Source organism: Emys orbicularis, chromosome 5, assembly GCF_028017835.1.
Source record: "Emys orbicularis isolate rEmyOrb1 chromosome 5, rEmyOrb1.hap1, whole genome shotgun sequence".
NCBI classification, from domain to species: domain Eukaryota; kingdom Metazoa; phylum Chordata; order Testudines; family Emydidae; genus Emys; species Emys orbicularis.
This window is the reverse complement of record NC_088687.1, coordinates 90,825,070-90,846,108: the sequence shown is the minus strand read 5'-3', so window position 1 is coordinate 90,846,108 and position 21,039 is coordinate 90,825,070. Positions and strand designations below refer to the sequence as shown.

The 21,039-nt window shown below is 39.2% G+C and overlaps 1 protein-coding gene across 3 annotated transcripts in view; it reads right to left on the bottom strand.

Annotated features, from left to right (window-relative positions):
* Positions 1-809: 809 nt before the first annotated feature.
* Positions 810-21,039, bottom strand: part of SGCZ (sarcoglycan zeta) — a 410,351-nt gene continuing 390,121 nt past the window's right edge. For all 3 annotated transcript variants that reach the window (XM_065405277.1, XM_065405276.1, XM_065405275.1), the window contains 2 exons: positions 12,898-13,021; positions 810-1,004 (listed from right to left, as the gene is read on the bottom strand). In XM_065405277.1, the coding sequence (XP_065261349.1) occupies positions 810-1,004; positions 12,898-13,021 (319 nt within the window). The remainder of the gene's footprint in view (positions 1,005-12,897; positions 13,022-21,039) is intronic.

Here is a 21,039-nt window from a genome sequence, read left to right as displayed (position 1 = left end):
TCCAGAAACTGAATGTTTTACTTGAAGCAATCACTTCATGTGCAATAACCCACTAATAACTGTGTAAGGCTATTCAGATCTGACAAAACAAGAGTGGATGTGTTTTGAACTCTGGAAATTTAATATTGCTGAGTGCTTGCAAAATTTACCTAAACATACAAAACCCTAGACTTAGAAGACAGAGTAACAACACATTTGTTTTAAAGAAACAAAACTCAGAGGGATTCTGTCTTTTTTTTTTTTTTTTTTTTTTTTTGTTAAAAACCATGTACTGAATTTTAATTGTTTAGTAAAGCAAGCATCACACAATGCTTCAAAATTTTAAAATTCAGGGATAAAAGTTTACATCCAAAAAGATGAATGGAAAATTGTGCTTTCAGACAGTAAAGTTAATTATCATACAGGGGTTACCTATTCATCTCACGATTGGATTCTGGGCAAATTTGTATAAGTACTGTATATATGTGTGCAGTTCATATCCAGGTCCTGCATAAAACTAAAACTATGTGCTTCACTTCACGTAGCAAAGGCACCTGTGTTATTCTCCCTTTTGGACAAAAGATGATATTATGATCCAGGTTTCCTGATGAAGATTACATTTATTTTTGAATATCTCACTCCCATCTCTACGTTGAGTGGTAACATGAGCCACAAGAGAAGGCAGCGTTGTATTCCTGCTTACACTGGAAGAAGTTGCTCTGCAGGCCATTTGAAGCTTCAAACTTGTCACAAGGGAAACCGAGCAGAACTGTGAAGCAGAGGGACAGTAACAAAAGGCTATTCTGGTGTGAGGAGAAACCGGAGTCATTTCAGCTCCACAAACAGATGTTGCTAGTGGATTGACAAGTAGAGCCTGCTCCTGCCGGGGAAAGGTACAGTTTACCATTGGGACAAACGCAGAGCTCATAGATAGTCTGTCGAGGAGTTGAGGAGCTAGATGGGGAAGATGAAAAGGAACCCATTGGTAGATTTCCCAGTCGGATTATATCTGCATTTAAAAATATCTGCAGAGGGGAAAAAATAAACAAACAACTGAATTTAATTTCCTTTTCCATCCTTTATATAAAATATTTATTCTAATGTGCACCTGAGAGATTAATATGAATATCTAAACAACATACATTTCTACTGTTAATGCTTTTGAACACACATTAGTGCACATAATTACAGTCTATGCAAATGCCTCTTAACCCCTCACCCAAGACATTTATTCTTGTGGGTGCCCGTACAAAAGCTTTCTGAGAATATTTCCTAAACAGGTTGATTTTTCTCTTGTATCTTTTATGATAGAAATTCATTCACTCCATGCAGTAGCATCTCCCTACCTCGAACAATTTGTATTTTAATAAGTGTGAAGTGCTATTAAAGGTCATTCCCTCATGTATTACTTTTAGTAGCAGAAAATTTGTTGTGAAATATGCTAAACTGTATAGTCTTAACAATAACTACATACACATATTAGTTAAATAATCATATGTGTTCACATACACTAGATAATGTGCTTACTGGATTTGAAATCAGATGAAAAAGGTTTAAGATTAAAGTCTTGTTAAGAGCACAATCAGACTATAACCATTTGATTTCTGAACATTGTATCTCAGTCAGAAATGTGCTTTTTACTTTCTCTCATCCAAAACAACACTAAATGTTCTCAGGCTGGCCAGTTTGGAAAGGATAATGTGATCATGAATTTGTTTATAAATAGTTTTTAATGTTTAGAAAGTACTTCAGCCATCTGGCAAATTGCTCAGGGTGGTGAATAAATAACCACAGTATAATGAATCTTCATAAAAACAGATGAATAAAATAATAAAAAGATAAGTTCTTCAGAGGGACAGACTGATAGAGAAAAAACCTCTGAAAAAAGTGAGCTTTTAGGTGTTTGGGTTTTTTTTTTAAAATTAATTAGGGATGAACTGAGGAAGATAGTTTGAGTGAGGAGGTTCCACACCAAGCTAAAGCAAGATCAGCCATTGCCCTAGGTGCAACACTGGAAACTCTAAACAGCAGAAGGTGTTTCAATGTGGATACAAGCCCTGGAGATAGCACTATGAGACTTATGAGGTGGTGGGGATCCTGAAATACTTCCCAGTGCTTTAATATGTTATCTACCACATTATAGGCAGCAAATATTTACAATGCATAATGGCATAGCATATATGCTGCTCCTCAATTCAGTAGGCAAACATTCTTTTATATTCAACACCAGCTGCAAATGGAGAAGCCATGGGAAAGCACTACTAACCCCCTAACGAAAGTGGATGATGATGGGCAGGCTATGATTTATCAGAAAGAAGACCAAGAGGAATTCTACACAGCTAGAAGTATCCTATTGTTATATTGTCAGTGAGGAAACTGCAGAAAATCTCTGAAGTTCCTGGTGGGAGGAATGGAACACATTGCTGTATGGGACATATCGTAACCCACAAGGCAATCAAGTGTGCCCACAAAGAGATCCCCAACTGTCCAAGGAAGACAGATGACCCTTGTTGGAGATTCCATACTAAGAAGAATGGAAAGAACATTCTGCAAGAGGCAAAAAGACAAAAGGATGGTGTGCTGTCTTCCAAGAGCCAAGAAAGGGTCAACAGGATAACCTGGGTAGTTATAGGCTTGTCAGACTGACATTACTCCCAACAAAATAATGAAATACCTGTCAAGGGACTTGATTAATAAAGAATTAAAGGAGGGTAATATAATTAATGCCAATCAACATGGGTTTGTAGAAAACAGATTTTGCCAAACTAACTTGATATCCTTTTTGAATGAGATTACAAATTTTGCTGATAAAGGTAACAATGTTTGACTTGGTACCACATAACACTTTGATCAAGAAACTAGAACAATATAAAAATCAACATAGCATACATTGAATGGATTAAAAGCTGGCTACCCAACTGGTCTCAAAATGTAAGTGTAAATAGGAACTCGTCATTGAGTGGGTGTGTTTCTACTGGGGAGTCACCAGGATTGGTTTTTGGCCCTGCACTATTTAACATTTTTATCAATGACCTGGAGAAAAACATAAAATCATTATTGATAAAAGTTTGTAGATGACACAAAGACTGGGAGGTATTAGTAAATAATGAAGAGGACAGACCAGTCTAGATTACTGGGTAAGCTGGAAGCAAACAACAATATGCGTTTCAATATACGCACAGGACATGGGACTCTATTCTGGGAAGCAAGGACTCTAAGAAAGACTTGAGGGTCACAATAGATAAAGGACTCTAAGAAAGACTTGAGGGTCACAATAGATAATCAACTGAACATGTGATCCTACTGCAATGCTGTGGTCAAAAGAACTAATATGATCCTTGCCTGTATAAACAGGGGAATATTGAATAGGACTAGAGATGTGTAACAGAGTAAACTGGCCCTTTCAGACTAGGAGGGGACCAGAAAACCTGGCTCCAGGAATGTTGGAATAAACTTTAAAATGGTCTTGTTGCAGGCAGACAGGAAACAGTCCTGATAAATTAGTAGATGGATGGGAAAAACCAGGACATTGTCCCTTTAAGGCCCCTGGACCAGGAGCCTGTACAGAAGGATGGGGGCAAGGCTCCCCTCTCTCCTGAACAACTGGACAGGAATGTCTCCAAAAGAGGGCTGTATATATGCTGCCTTATCCCTCAGAACAGAGAGTGCTGTGACGGGGAAAGGATGCCAGAGCCAGTAGGCTGAGCTCCTGCTAGGAAGGTCAGCATCACGGGTCCATGAAGAACAGTCTGGGGTAGAATAAGAGCTCCGTATGCAGAAGAAGAACATGAGATGAGTTTGAACTATTGTGTTTATTTTGGAGACATTGAGGACCACTGTGCACTGCTTTCACCTATTAACCCAGCCCCATGTGGTGGTCAGGGGTAGTCCAAAGAAATACTCCGAGGAATTCCTAAGTGGCCCTGAATAGGGGAAACAGAGTGAGCATGCTGCAGAGTCACCTCTGGCCAAAAGTGGGTGGTCAATAAATGGCAACCCTGCTACAAGAGATGATATTGCCTCTGTATTTGGCACTGGTGTGACTGCTGCTGGAATACCATGTCCAGTTCTGCTGTCCATAATTCAAGAAGGACTTTGATAAATTGGAGTGTTCAGAGAAGAGGCATGAAAATCATTAAAGGATTGGAAAACATTCCTTAAAGGAGCATAAGTTATTAAATTTATCAAAAAGACGATTAAAGGGTGACAATTACAGTCTAAAGTACCCACAATACAGGGGTATTCATTCTAGCAGGCAAAGGTATAACAAAATCAAACGACTGAAGGTGAACCTAGACAAATTTCAGACTAGAAATAAAGTATAAATGTTTAACAGTGAGGGTAATTAATCAGTAGTGCAACTTCACCAGGATTGTGGTACGTTCTCTATCACTGGAAATTTTTAAATCAAGATGTTTTTCTAAATAATATGCTCTAGTTCAAACAGGAATTAATTTAGGGAAATTCCATGTCCTTATAATCTAGACTTCTGGATTTATAATCTATGAATCTATAATAGTCTTTTTTATATCATTGTAGCTATAGTTGTGCAGAATGTCAATGTAGGTGTGTTGTACTGCTGTAGATGGGAACTTCAATGGAATTACCCTGGTGTAAGTCAGAAGAGAATCTGCTTCAATTATTTTTTCTAGTCATCTGAAGATTTGGAATGTTGCTTAACTTTAATTTCTGCTTCAGGTTTCACACTGCGATGCTGTGACAACTTGATTTTGGTTTTGCTACAATATAAAAAGCAGCATTTTTGTTTTCTTCCTGTGATTAATTGCTATGAGGCATACATTTGGCAATGCAATATGACATCATGCAAATGGAGTGGTAACAGAAGAAAGGGCAGTACTACATTATTATCTGACAAGACAGCCTTGTGATATAATGGTCTTCATAAGGAACAACTCAAAGCAAAGTGAACCTTTTGACAAAAAAAGATCCAAACCTCAATGGGAATTCATAAAAGAGCATACTCTAGCTATGAGAAATGTTTAAAGGAGTTAGAACTACTAGCAGGGATGGGTTTACGGTAAAATTATGTTGAGTCTCCTAGGATTTGGGCAACAAGATTATGAAATTCTTTGATTTTTTCATGTTCAGTAGCAATACTGTGACAAAGTGCTTTCTTACATTAGCTATGGATGTTAGTTAAATGCTTTCCCTTTGAAAATTCTGTACCACAAGTAAGTTTTTTGTTACAGTAGTTCACAAACCATATCTTGGCCAGAGCCAGGCATGACATGACATGCACAGAGAAGAAAGGACAATTTCCAGTGGAAGCATACAAGATATTTGACTAGACAGAAAAACAATATGAAAAAAGCTATTACATTAAAACAAAATATTTTAATAGTCTAAATAAAAAAACAAAACAAAGGGTTTCAAAACTGTTCTGAGCCAAATTCCCCAGCTATTATAATCCCCACTTCGGCAAAATTCCTGTTGACATCAATTTTCAGAATTTTGTTGAAGTAAGGACTCAGAGAGAGCTGAAGGGATATGCTGTGAGATTCTCACTGCAGCTCTGGCTCCTCGATGCCATAAGGATTCTCCCAGCACATGAACAGTAAAAAACAGCTGTAAAGCTCCCTTCCAAGGACCCCCTTGCAAGTCCTATGGGGCATGCCTAGGGTCAGGAAGGTGCAAAGGTGTCTTAAAGACACCAATATAGCCCACTCTCCACCCAGGGTCTTTTGTAATTATAAACAGTAAGATTCACCTTGCAATCCACCAGCATTTGAGATTGTGACTGACCCCCTAGATCAGCAGTTTCCAGCCTGGGGGCCAAACATATAATACCACAAAGGTCAAGGGATCACAGTCAATACTGTGGGGCAGATTCTCTGCTGTGTTAAGTTTCCAAACCACCTGTAGTTTCCTGGCTGAGGATTCCCCTGTACAAACCACATGGGGAAGTGCTAATGAATAACCCCCCCCAAATCTAAATAGCCCTAAACTCTGCCTTGTAAAAGCACTGAATGTGTGTTCCCCTTCTGTGAAAGAGACCAGAGAAACTAAGCTATTAGCTATAATCTGTTCAGTGAGAGCTGCTCAACTTTGTTTATCCTAGTGTTTTGTTAACGTATGTTATGTATTTGGTGGAGGCAGGGGAGATTAAACAGATTAGCCACTATACATAATAGTGAAATCTAAGGTGGAAGCTTCAATTGGCTCTGAGGATGTGACTTAGTGGTAAACAATAATTTGATTTTAGTATTAAAATATTCAGCTAGATAAGCCAGGGCCGCCCAGAGGATTCAGGGGGCCTGGGGTCTTCGGCGGCGGGTCCCGAAGCGGAAGGATCCCCCCGCCGCGGGTCATCGGGACACTTCGGCGGTGGGTCCTGGAGAGGAAGGACCCCCCGCCATGGGTCTTCAGGGCACTGCGGCGGTGGGTCCCGGGGCGGAAGGACCCCCCGCTGCCGAATTGCCCCCGAAGACCCGGAGCGGAAGAAGCTCCGGGGGCCCGGGCCCCGCAAGAGTTTTCCGGGGCCCACAGAGCGAGTGAAGGACCCCGTTCCAGGAGCCCCGAAAAACTCTCGTGGGGGCCCTGAGCTAAGCTGATTTTGTTGCCATAGGGAAATTCTCTAAGTGGGGTCTGTTACTCAATAGACAGCGAGCTACCTCCTTAGATTCATCTTTTAGGACTTATACGGATAGATCATCTGCTGTATTAATTTGATGATTTGACTAAATGTATTGCTTAATTTCAATATTGCTGTTAACTTGTCTATTTGCTCTTATTTTGACCTCAGTTTAACTTAATTGTTGAACCCTTGGTTAGTTTACAGTAGTTTAGCCTTAGTGGTAAGTTTTGATTTCTTTGTTGTTTATTGATTAACTTTAATAACAATTTATTAAAAGGATATTAAGTCATCTTTCTCTCAATAAGCAACTTGAGCCAGAATTATTGAAAATCTCTGGTGGATATCAGCCAATTCACCTAGAAACCTAATCTGTTTGGTTCTCACAAGCTCTACCGAGTACAATGGATCTATGCTGATTTACACCAACTGAGGATTTGGCCCAGGGTTGGGTCTCTTCTGTGCATTAGTTTGCATATGTTATTGTTTTGTAAGCACAGATGGTTGTTTTCACAAATTGGGCCACTAGGCTCCCATCAATGCAGTTTTCACATGTAGGTATGTTTGAAAATGCATGTTTAGCGCCCAAACTGTGGCCCTTTAACATTCTATTCCCACACAGCCCATTCCTTCAAAGAACTATTAGAGCCTGTCAAAAAAAAATTTCCAATACAGCAAGAATTTTCAAGATTTTGAAAAAAAATCCTGTCCTGAAAGTCAAAATCTCAAGAATTTTCATGAATTGGTAATTGAAAAAATATTCAGATTGGGTCAGTCAATTTTCTTTTGATAATTTTGAACCATTTTGTTTCCACTTTGACCTTTTTAATTTAACATTTTTTTTTTACTATTCATTAACTTAAATGTTAAATGAAAACTTGTTTGGAAGCAAATATCAGAACTTTTCATTTTGAAAATGTCAAAATGGGATAGTTTGATGATTTTGAAGTTTGGTTTTGTTTTGGTTTCAACCAATTGGCATTTTTTGATGAAAAAAAAGTTTCATTGAAAAGTTCCTCACCAGCTCCACTAATTACATTCCTACCTAACAGAGGTGACGCATAATTAGTTAAAATTTACAAAGTGCTCTTAAGATGAAAAACAGAATACAATTGTTAAGCATTATTTTGAAGGGTGATCCAATAGAATATGAAGGGTGATCCAATAGAATAGCTGTCTACTGCTTATTTGTTCTCCCGATTCTGTTTATCACTAATTTTTAATGAATTCACTTCAGGCATTATTTCATCCCTGAAATTATAGTTGCCTTCAAACAGTCATTCCTACTCTGGCAACACTAGAGCCAGGCAAACAAAAGTCATTCAATTTCAAGGAGGACTTAGAAATTTCAAAGGCTGGATTTGTTCCAATGCAGAACAAAATCCACAAATTTCAAAATTCTCTGCAAAAGGAAATGGAGCACTAGCTCTGGGGTAGACTGCCTAGTGACTCGCTCCAGAGCTGTGGACTCTGGAAGCCAAGCATTCCCTGCTCCAAAGCAAACCACCACATGGGCTGTTTCCTGGAACCCTGTATGCTGAGGAGCCATGAACCTTAAGAACTGGGGCTTCCAGGCTCCCTATCAGCCCACCAGGTGGTTGTCAAGGAGTTCGGAGCCTGCAAGCTGCTATTAGGTAGGCTGGTAGGAAACCTGCCTGACAGGCTTAGTTCTGTTGGAACTCCATCAGAAAAGATACAAATAATGGTGTTTCAACCACTTCCTTGGGGATGATAGTCAACAGTCTCACAGTGAGATATTTAGGAAATATATCCTAATATTTAGCATAATTTTAATGTCATTATTATTTATTATTATGGTAGTAGTTAGAGGCCCGAGACAGGGATTGGGCCCCATTATGCAAGGCAATGAATAAATTAAAAAAACCAAAGACAATCCTCTGCCCAAGAGATCCTGCAGTCTAGAAGGTGGATAAACAACCAAAGGGGGATGGAGTGGGGGGACAAGGTGACAATAAAGATGGATATGTTCGCATATATGAGTAGTCTCAGAGGGTATGTCTACACAGCTGCCGGGAGCGAGTTTTGCAGTCTGGGTCGACAGATTTGCTAGGGTTAGCATGCTAAAAATAGCTGTGTAGACATTACTTTGATGTTCTGGTTTGGGCTAGAGCTTGGCTCTGAAGCCCACCCCTACCCCTCAGACTTCAGAGTCCGAAGTCCAGCCCAACCTGGAATGTCCACTTTACTATTTTTAGTGGACTTTCTAGCATGAGCCCTGCTAACACAACTCTATTGACCCAGGCTGCAAGACTTGTCCTAGCAGCTGTGTAGACATACCAAGAGTCTCTTTTTCTTGATTACACTTGGCCTTTGTTAGCCAATGTGATGCTGCTAAAGTTCAGAGTCTGTTACATGGGAGCAGTTTGGGTAAATAGGAGAATCAGAATTAGGTTTCATAAGAGCTGGGCTAGGTAAGTCATATTTTGGACCACTGAGTTGCCAGCATCAAATAATCCTTTAAACTTGTTACTGTTATATACTGGTAAATTTTTGGTTCAACTCAACGAACTTTTATGTATTTGCAGGAGTACCAAAAGCTAGTAGCTACAGGATGCGAATAGCATTATTCAGAAGTGATCTGAACATCTTTGAACTTTTCTACTGTGTTTATATGTGGAAGTAATAGTCAACTAGCAGCCAGGGGGATGCATTTGCAATGATGGAATGTTCTTTTTTCCTCTTATGTGAGCTGATAGGATCTTTTAATGCCCAGAGTTTCTGATTCCATTTTATGTGTAAATGACTGCTGCTTAAAACCATTGGCTATGGTTTATTTATAGAGTAATACATAGTTCACAATTAAATGCCAAGCTGTAATTGAATCAAAGGATTCTGCTGATGCCTTGAATCACAAGGGTGCAGCTCAAGTGCTTTATAAAGGGCAGCAGAACCTAAGACTAAATTACAGCCTCCAGTATTCAATCTGGGATCATGCATTATTATTTATAATACGGATAAAAGGATTATTATAATACTGAAGTAAATAAAAAGAAAATGCATCAGACAGCAGAAGGCAGAATGCTTGCAAAGACTTTCAGTTTGTGCTGTGGGAGGCTAAGGATTATACTGTACAAGAAATAGAATTGGAGGAAAAGTTTAAAAAAAGTTTGAGTATTACATTAGTACATGAGAAATGCCATTGAAGGTAGAGCAAGAGTAGTAAGACACAGGCACTAGGTGGAAAACGTAACATGACTCAAGGACATGTTAGACTGGGCAAGGGTGAGGGAGGTTGGAGGCCAGTAGAAATAAAATCTAGATTGTCACTAATCCTAACATGGCCACATAGGACACATTATTTTTGCCCTCTCCTCCTCCTCAGCTGCTGACGTGAGAGAAGAACTGCACAACCTGTATTCTCCACTGTAAGAAAGTGGATGGGAAGGTGCTAAGAATGGATGGGGAGTGGGCAGAGCCACAAATTCACTCCCTCCACCCAGACACAATGACCAGTGGAAATAGTGGAAGAAGCATATATGTGGGGAAATAAGCTATGCCCCCAAAGAGTGAAGTAGCTTAGGTACCCCACAGCTAGGGGGAATCATGGGAGAAATGGTTACTGTGACATACCTTTAGGGTGTCCCTTTGGCTACATACTGTCCTTTGCAGAATGCTGAGCCTAAAGGTTTAGTTTTGCTCTAAAACAGCTGTTTTCCTTGTGTCATTTGAAATGCATCATATAAGTTCCTTCTCTTTAAATGAGATTTTCTGAGGGTTGCACTAGTATGAGAGTAACTTCTTAAGGGATTGTGGGAAGAAGTGAGTTTTGGAGAAAAATTGAAAAGGAGGCACAGAACAAGAGTGGAGAATCTAGGCTTAGTGCCAGAAAAATTATCATTGTGCTTTAAGTATGCTGCATGGAAATTAAATATCCCTTGAAAATTTTCATAAAAGTAGAGCTCTGACCCAGAGTCCTTGGCCACAACATTCCTGTATGTATTGTAATACACTATGCTGTGTAATAGTTGGTGGCTACCCATCACCACAGATGTGGGTATATTTCAAAGCTGTTATACGCATTTTGTATAGTTTGTGAAACATTTGGGATTCTTTGGGGAAGCTGTGATATATAAACACAAGGAGACAGATTTTCAAAAGAGCTCAGTTCTCATTTAGGTACCTAAATGAAGTGGCCAGATTTTCAAAAGTACTTAGAACCCAGCAATTCCCACTAAGAACAATTTGAAAATCTAGCCACTTCACTGAATTGTCTAGTTGGGAACTGAGCTCTCGAGATGCTATTGTCCAAGATTTCTTAATATTACACCTCTACCCGGATATAACGCGACCCAATATAACACGAATTCAGATATAATGCGGTAAAGCCGCGCTCTGGGGGGCCAGGGGTGCGCACTCCGGTGGATCAAAGCAAGTTCGATATAACACGGTTTCACCTATAACACGGTAAGATTTTTTGGTTCCCAAGGACAGCGTTATATCGGGGTAGAGGTGTATTTCATTTTTAGGTAAGAAAATTAAAAGATTCCTTCTCATTCCCGTAATCTTCCAGTCACCACTATCACACATTAACTGAGTTACAACAAAACCAAGGATCTGATTCTCATTTTGCTCTGGTCGCATTTTATACCCACTTTGCACAGGTATAAATGACCACACAAGTGGAGAGTCCTGCCCCAAAAATCTATTCATACTGAACTGATCACTGAAATATCACATGGATGGTGTGGTATATCATTGAAGTAGAGCTTTCAATCTCTCAGAGAGGCAACAACAATTTAAGGAGAGAGAGCAGTTAAACCGAATTGGGGAAAGTTAGAAAATATAACACCTCTTCCTTTCTCAGGCCTTGTCAAGATATCATTCCAAATTTAAGATTCATTGATTGGGTCCAAAATTTCAATTTAACTCTCTCTGTGCACATTCACACAACGTAATTGTGTATATATGCAAAATCCTAGCTCATACCTGCCTCTGTACCAGGGGAAACTTGTCCTCTGCTGCTATGTTAAGCAGCATTCTACGCCATGCTATTTCTAGGGCAAATACTCACATCTGTATTTTCATAGAATCATAGAATCATAGAATATCAGAGTTGGAAGGGACCTCAGGAGGTCATCTAGTCCAACCCCCTGCTCAAAGCAGGACCAATTCCCAACTAAATCATCCCAGCCAGGGCTTTGTCAAGCCGGGCCTTAAAAACCTCCAAGGAAGGAGATTCCACCAACCTCCCTAGGTAAAGCATTCCAGTGCTTCACCACCCTCTTAGTGAAATAGTGTTTCCTAATATCCAACCTAGACCTCCCCCACTGCAACTTGAGACCATTTCTCCTTGTTCTGTCATCTGCCACCACTGAGAACAGCCGAGCTCCATCCTCTTTGGAACCCCCCCTCAGGTAGTTGAAAGCAGCTATCAAATCCCCCCTCATTCTTCTCTTCTGGAGAATAAACAATCCCAGTTCCCTCAGCCTCTCCTCATAAGTCATGTGCTCCAGCCCCCTAATCATTTTTGTTGCCCTCTCCTGGACTCTTTCCAATATTTCCACATCCTTCTTGTAGTGTGGGGCCCAAAACTGGACACAGTACTCCAGATGAGGCCTCACCAATGTCGAATAAAGGGGAATGATCACGTTCCTCGATCTGCTGGCAATGCCCCTACTTATACAGCCCAAAATGCCATTAGCCTTCTTGGCAACAAGAGCACACTGTTGACTCATATCCAGCTTCTCGTCCACTGTGACCCCTAGGTCCTTTTCTGCAGAACTGCTACCTAGCCATTCGGTCCCTAGTCTGTAGCAGTGCATAGGATTCTTCCGTCCTAAGTGCAGGATTCTGCATTTGTCATTGTTGAACCTCATCAGGTTTTTTTGGCCCAATTCTCTAATTTGTCTAGGTCCCTCTGTATCTGATCCCTACCCTCCAGCGTATCTACCACGCTTCCCAGTTTGTGTCATCTGCAAACTTGCTGAGAGTGCAGTCCACTCCATCCTCCAAATCATTAATAAAGATATTAAACAAAACTGGCCCCAGGACCGACCCTGGGGGCACTCCGCTTGAAACCGGCTGCCAACTAGACATGGAGCCATGTTAACATTGTTAACATTCTTTTTCCTAAGAGAAATGGAGTGAATAAAATTTAACCATTCACATGTTTTTTTAGAAAGCAAACAAAGAATAATTCATGAGCCAGGCTGGAGTAAATCCACTTTTAAATTCAGGCAGCTACAGAGAATTTCTTACCGTATACACCTGATTCTTACATACAGTATCACTTAAATAGTTTCTTTATATTATTTACTTTTTTGATGGACAGAACTCCATAGTATTTCATTGCAGACTGAGCTTACCTCCCCTTCCGTGGACTGCAAGTGCAATTCTTTCCTACACGTTGCCTTTAAATCTCCTGCAGCTGCACTAACTTGTACTCCCCTGGGAGCTTCCATTATCAAAGATCTAGTTGGAGACTCAAGTCTGAAAAAGAAAAGTATCCATTAATAAAAAACCCAATCCTCATATAAACAGCATGTGCTGATGAAAATCCATTGTCAAGACAAAGAAAATGAAAAGTGAATTGTTGCATGAGTGGTTTATTTATTATTCTTTGTGACTCCGATTCAAGAAAGCACCTCAGCATGCACTTAAGCCCATCATTGTTCAAGAAAGTACTTAAGTATGTGCTTAACTTTAAGCAATGGGATTTATGCACGTTTGCTGTACTGCTTAGGGACGCTTTCTTGAACTGAGGCCTAATTTAGTTGATAGTTGCTCCGAGACTGAATTGTCGTTAGTACAGATATGCTGCTTTCTATTGTGACTGTATGCTGAAAAGCAATGTCTAACCTGTGTATGCAATGCCAGATGTACATTTAAACAAAATCCAAATTGAAATGTTTCCTTTAATTTTTTTAACAACAGTTTCAATTCTGTTGGACCTCTTCTTCCTTCACAACATACAAATAACTCCTACTAACTGCACTGGAGCTACTCACTTGCTTGGGGATGAGGAGGCGATTGAGGAGTGAGAGATCGATTAGGCCCTCAGCTTATATTGCTCTGCTTTCTGAACACATTTCACCCCCTTCTGCAAACTGCTCACTGACCTCTTCAACCCCACAATATCTGCCATATTATCTGTATCACTTCTCATTGCAATTACCACATTTCTCTTTTTGTCCGTCTCTAGTTCCCCCTTCTCTCTCTCTTCTTTTCCTCACACTCTCTGTTCTCAAGATCCTGGACCACTCAAAGCCAAGGGGTGAGCTCTCTGCACTGCTAGCTCACAGTTCTCCACTCTTCTCTGCTACTGAGAGTTGTAGTGGTGAGGATTTGTGGTGATGGTGCTCACATGCAGGGCTTAAAAGGACAGATGGTCTAGTGGACAGGGCCCTGCACTGGGATTCAAGTGGCGTGGATTCAATTCCTGGATCAGCCAAAGACTTATCATGTGATCTTATTTAGAATGAGCAAGCTTGAACAAATCACTTAATCTACACAGTAGCTCAGTTCTCCATTTGTAAAATGAGGATAGTACTGCCTAACCTCACATGGGTGTTATGAAGATGAAATCCATTAATAATCATGAGGTGCTCAGATACTATCACAACGAGAGCCAGTTCATCACCTAGATAGATAGCTGGAAGAAAAGTGGCTGAAGTGGTTTGTTCCTCTGCATTTTCCTTCTATCAGTTTGATCCCTGAGTAGTAGTTCATAATCACCCAGAAGTATAACAAAATGTATTTATAAGGGGATGAAGAAAGGAATTGTTTGATATAAAGGATTTGCCAGCTAAAGTCAACTGAAATAGCTATTAAGTAGCATAGACAACTGGGTTTAGGCGTATTGTAATGTTTTATTTATTTATTTATTTTGCAGACAGGAGATAGCAGTCATGGATTATCTTCCTGAAGCCAAAAATACCACATTACATCAGGGATAATGGAGATGAGGCATGAGTTGAATGTCATGAAGATAGCATCTGTAAAATATTTCTGACTGCTGGGTGTCACCAGCACTCAATGGGAATAAATCTGAAAGCAATTATTTGAAAGTACAAAATATAATTTAAATATGTTGTTCAGATATGAAATGATCAGGTACTAAGCATTTTAGATACCTGTGTTTAAAGGCAAATGCAAAACATGAACACATTATCTTCTGTTAAAGAATGGGAAAGAGAGCTTTTTTGAAGACACATGTAACATTCTTTGTGCTGAATGATTTTGTTTCATGAAAAATGAAGCAGCAACTAGTCCTGATTATTAATTATGGTTATCACCAACATAAAGCACATAAAGGAACAAAGAATAGGAAATGGAGGTAAAGGGAAAAAACCCTCTAAAGGAAGGAAGGAAGCTTAAAACATCAATTGTTAAAAATGACAGTTAATGGGAATCACTATGAAAAATACACTCTCTTTAAAAGGACCCACCTTTAGGTTTGAAAAACATGATTGATCCTTTCATTCATCATTTTGGGGTAATTATATTATTATTGCTATTATACATAAAGGCAACTGGAAAGTATCTAACTTTTGTATTCTGTAGTGAATTCTCTTTATTCTTTTTTTATTTGTTTAAGTAGATAGGTGCTAGTAAAAGATTTTGTGGCTACTTTCACCAATGCAAAAGAATGTAAATATTCATGATGTTGTCATATAAATAAACAAAAATCTCTAATATGTAGTTATATATTCTATTTGTTTATCATCAGTCTCATTCTTTTACCATTCTTGTATATCAAGAACAGAGACCTGTATATATAATATATATTTTGTAATTATCATAATTTTATTCTACACTTTTGACATGTCTCTTTTTTAAGCATCAAATTGCATTCACCTGCAGTAACCAGAAGCCAATCTAAATTGTTTTCATAGGAAATTTAGGCCACAGTTTAGCAGTCTGATCCACAAACACACAAATGTTGGTCTGTGCAGATCTGATTGCAGAAATATACATATTATCCATTTAGATATTTTATTAATGTTATAGAGTGAGCTTTTAAAAAATGTTAACTATTGGCATAATTCAATTTTACTACTGTTTATTACTATTTATTTTACTACTCAGTATATTTCAATGTGTGTAATGTTATTTAGAACTTTATTTTCTATAATCTCTATACCTCCTGAGTTACCTTTATCATCTCTTAGTCAGGAGGATGTAACTGCCCTCTGTTATATGTATTGCGCTGAATGGATGACATTAATAATTCCACATTACTGCTGGCTTCAGAAAATCTAAACCACTATTGATTTTGCCTGGAAGTTTTCCAGTAGAAGGTATAGTGTTGCATACGCTGATCTGTGTTGGGTAATATCTTTCACAGCACTGTAATCTTTTCTATAGGATCACTAACAATTATTTGCAATAAACATGCCACAGTGTAGCTCAGAATTGTCTACTCTAGTTTCAACATGATTAGTCAATTTTCCACCAGTTTTATGAAACTGGTAAGTGACTGATTGCATGAATCTAAAAGATCTGAACAATGAATTCCTGAAGAAGCTATTAATATTGTATTTCTGTGCATAGCTGAAAGAAATTTGAGCATTTTCAGAAAACAAAAGAATGTAAGCAGTTAATTGAAATTATTAATTTCAGCAATGTGATGTATAGATGAATTGTTGAGATGATTTGCAGTGTAGTTTTAAAAAGCTATTTACTAGTACATATGATTTTTCTCATCTTTTTACAGTTACTTCTGTATTTTTATTATTCTTTTACTTATTATACATCTGGAAAGAATCTTAGGGGCTGTGTGACCTGAAACTATCAAATAGAAAAGTAAAAGCCTATATGTTCAGAGAGATTTTTTCCTCAGTAGGTGTTGCCAGGCGATACTCAGACCCATGATGTAGAATAACACTTGTTGTTTGTCTCAGTCCTATTTTCTAAAAGCTTTTATCTTTGCCATAAACCTATTGCAACATTGCATGATACCATATTCATGTCTCTAAAAATGCATAATTTAAATGGCAGCAAAGGTCTCTTCTGAATACTGTAGCAAGAATCTGCTTTCCTTTCAAATTTACTAATGGCCTGTCAGAGTGGCATTTACTTCTGTGAGTGATTCCTAGTCACATGATTTCATTTTTTTCTACCCAAGACAACAAGCAGATCTCACAGAGCAGAAAACTTTATACTACCTCTGTTATTAGACAGACACCTTAATGTAGCAGGAAAGAGAAGTATGCTTTTAAAAAAGGATCTTTAAAAATGTAATCTGCCAATTCCAGACAGAACAGCTATGCAGACTAAACCAATCTCAATATTTCGGTTTAAAGTTCAAATGACACGTGACACTAAATTGAAATAACACATGAACCTTACATTTGATATTCCATTGTGCTGGATCTGAGAAGACTGGTTGATGGTCCACTAGTGAATTGAATTACCCAAACACTGTGTACTGGGCAACGAGCAGATTCATGATGTTACCAATCTTACATTTACATTAAACCTTTCACTCAGAGCGATCCTCAGACACTATTACAAACAGAGGATCACTTTGCCCGCTTCTGAAGGCCAACCCTTTTGGGGTGAAATGGGTCATCTGTCCACAGTAGCATTATACTTCAGCTACAAGGAGCAATTTAGGAAGGCATAATTTAATTACTCACCTCGGAATTTGGCCAAGAATACCATATGATGGGTAAGGGGTCAGGACCTGAGTTTTTCCATCTCATGCAATTTCAAGGTACCCTCAGTTGAAAAAATTGTTAGGGGGCCTTGTTTTGCTTCATTGTTTCTCCTCCTCATCTGCTCAGAAAACATATAGGCCCTGATTCACAGTGAGCTGGTTGTGACTCCTTGATCCTCAGCCACTCAGTGGAATACAGAGCACTAAGGAGCCTAATCTAACTTGTCTATTGGAGTTTACCTCAGTGGAGGATCAGGCATAGGGGCCTCTGCTCCACTCTAACCCTTTCCACGTCTGCCTCATCGCCAGTCCACCATTTACATGTCTCTGTCCTCCCCCTTACACAGAGTTGGTAGGGAAGCTGGTATAGGGTTATATCAACTGGCTTTACATCAGCAGAGATTTGCCCAACACAGGGAGAATTCTCCTGTGGGAATCTGATAGACTTCAGTTTGCTTTGTGCCCCTTGAGCAGAAAATCCAGCCCACAATAATCAGTAGAACAACCAAACCAAATTTCAATCTGTATAGATAGGGCCTCTAATTTCTCTTCCCATGGTATCACTGGAGTCCTTTCCCTCTAGCATGTGCAAGTAGCTAGTAAAACTTAGCATTGTAGACTAAGTCTGCTAAAAAGGAACAGGAGTATTTAAAAATGCGCTGCTAACCAGAAAACACACATGAAGAAGGGCATCCATTTCCCCTTATCCAGATTCTTTTTCAGTTAGTATTATTTTATGGTCTTCTATAGTATTACAAGAGTAAAGATCCACCAACAAAAAGAAAAGAAAAATCTATCTTGTCTATTAGGTACCCATTATGAAGATTTTGGCATATTGAGAGAAGTGTGTCAACCATGTGATGTATCCACTGGTGCTTGTGGGCAGTAAAATTGTCTTAGATTGGCAGCTGAATCAACAACTCAATAAAGATACAAAAAAGTGCCAGGCAAATATTCAGTGACTGGATAAAATTTTCACCATGTTCTGTCAGCAGGAGCAAATGAATGTAGCCTATAAGATTCAAACTTTATTTTAATGTCACAGATTGAAGATCGAAATAAGACTCTTGGCTGATCACAGTTACACATATTCTAATGTGACATGCTGGCATTGAGAAATTAGTCTGGCATATGTTTGACATCCTAGGTTACAGTGACAATGTCATGGATTATGACAGAGAATCATTAGGAAAACAAAAAGCAGAAAGTAAGGAAAGGGAAGTAGAAGCAAAGGATAAAGAAACAGTGAGATATGAGAACTTCAGGAGGACTGCAGACAAATTCTAATGCCACTGTGGTTGTATTCAACACTGATTTACACCCCTTATTCAATCTAATTGAATTGAATAGGATTGCAAGTTAGCACAGAGTTTGACCATCTGTCTTTTGAGAGTAATATACATTAGATAGCAACATGATCTGCCAAATAGAGGACAACTCCAGACCTTGCTGTCTCAACTGTGGAACATCCCCCAGGCAGCATAACTTTTGTGGTTCTCCTGGAGGTGGGATAGAGAAGGAGGAGCCAATGCATGGGGGAGTTTCTCTAGAACGGGGGTGGCAAGATCAACATGAGAACCTCTTCCCTCTGTAGGAAAAGATGTCTAAAGGTTGTAATGAGCACACCTGTGGCCCATTCCCCACTCATTCCCCTAAAAAATACCCCAATCTATGTCATACTCTTCCAAGAGATGGGAGAGACAATAGATGGGGCAATTAGCAAAGGGACTGGGAAGAAGCACATGTGCCCTTTCCCACAATCCCAGAAAAACTGGCAGCCTTCCAGGGAGAGTGACATTCCTCCCATAAAAGACACAGTTGAGGGGGAGGACAGGGAAAGACAATATCTGAAAAAACATGTAGTAGACCTGAGATGTGGGGATCAGTGGGAGAGCACCCATCTCACTAAAAGCTGGCAGAGAAGCATAGCAGAGACCTCAGTGAATGAGTTACAGCACTACTTTGCCCACTATTGCTGGGGAGCCTCATTCTACACATTATCTACTCCTCACCCTGTGTCTCTTTGATCTGCCACACAGTGGGAGGGGAGAAAAGGTGAGGGCTCTACCCAGGCATCTCTGATCTATAATTCACCTACTCACACCTGGAATAGGGACAGAGGCCATTTCCGGTCTCTCCAGGCAGGACAGCAGGGCCTTACAATTGTGCCTTGTTTCTTTTTGCTCTGGAAGAATGTTCTATATTAGGCCCACCCAAGAATTATCAGTTCTTTGGTGCGGGAATCCCTTGCATGGGTCTTTCAAGCAGCAGCAGCAGCCTCTCCCTTTTCTTACAGCACCCCCATCCCCCACCGATGTATGTGTCCAGCTGGGCAGGGTGACTTGGGGTCCCTAAATTTCCAAGAGTCACCTTATATATTGAAAAATACTTTTTTCAACTGTGACCTTATTAGGTAGAAGTGCACTTTAATTCTGATAAATAACAACACACTAAAAAGAAAATGATCAGGAAGTACAAATTACGTCAAAGGAGAGAGACAAAATATATTAAAGGGGCACTAATCAACACTGACAAGCAGAAATGTTGACTCCGCACAACTCATGGCTCACCCTAGAACTTGCATTCATTCATGAGCTGGTTTCACATAAATATTTTTTTATCATTATTATTATGATAAAGTAATTTATTGCCCTATGTGCTTTGGCTGTGGGAGTCAGGGTGCTTGGTAATTAAAATGATTATTTTCACTTTATTCCCATTATTTATGCTATTATTTATAATATTTATTATTGTTGAATACACCCACTTTTAAAAAAATATGTAAAATGTTATTGAACAAATGTACTGAAAAAATATTTTCTTGATTTATTTAACCTAGTACATTGCCTTGAAGGTCAATTTTCCTGGACCCTGTTGGACACCAGTTTCAAATCTGTACATGAAATTTAAAATAATTGTTTGTAACCACTGGAATGCAGTAACTCCAGGATCTAATCAATTCTGTTAATGGAATTAAAAGGAAAAGAAATATACATCTATGTGACAGACTCATAGAACCCTAATTCTATGCACTGATCATCAGCTGTATTCTAAAGGCTGAAATCTGTCCTCAGATGCACACATGCCCCTCCCTTTGACTTCAGTGGCAGCCTGACATACATTCAAGGGCAAAATCTGGACCTAGGTGTTGTGACCTCATGAAGGGAGCGAAGTGGATTCCCTATGGAAATAGTGGGGACCCCTTCCTGAAAACCAGTAAATATGAAATTTTCACTTATACTTTCCACATTTAACTTTACAGGTCATTGACAACACATTTAAATAAAGATGAAACCTTTGTGACTGAGTATCAGGACAGTAAGGCAGTCACTGTACCATTTGCTGTTATGTCCACCTTCATATCTAACCAATATTATTGGCTGGAGGACAAGTCATTGTCACCTTTATAGTTCCTAAAGCGCTCATTAACCCAGAAATCAACTCACTGTACTAAAAGCTGAATACTAATTGCACTGCAAACTCCATTACTTCATTATAGTGGATCTGCATTATCGTAGTAACTGAATACTTGAATATTAATAGACCTACACAGATTGGGAGGAAAATCACTTCTTCAAAGGCCAAGCTGCACGATCTCTTCTGAGAACCCAAAAGAAAGTTAGAAGAGGAAGAGATAGACATAAAATGGAATAGGAGAGGCTCTGAAATTGTCATTATCTTTATTTATTACAAGTACTAGAGAATTAGTAAAGAGAACATAAGAACATAAGAATGGCCGTACTGGGTCAGATCAAAGGTCCATCCAGCCCAGTATCCTGTCTACCAACAGTGGCCAATGCCAGGTGCCCCAGAGGAAGTGAACCTAACAGGTAATGATCAAGTGATC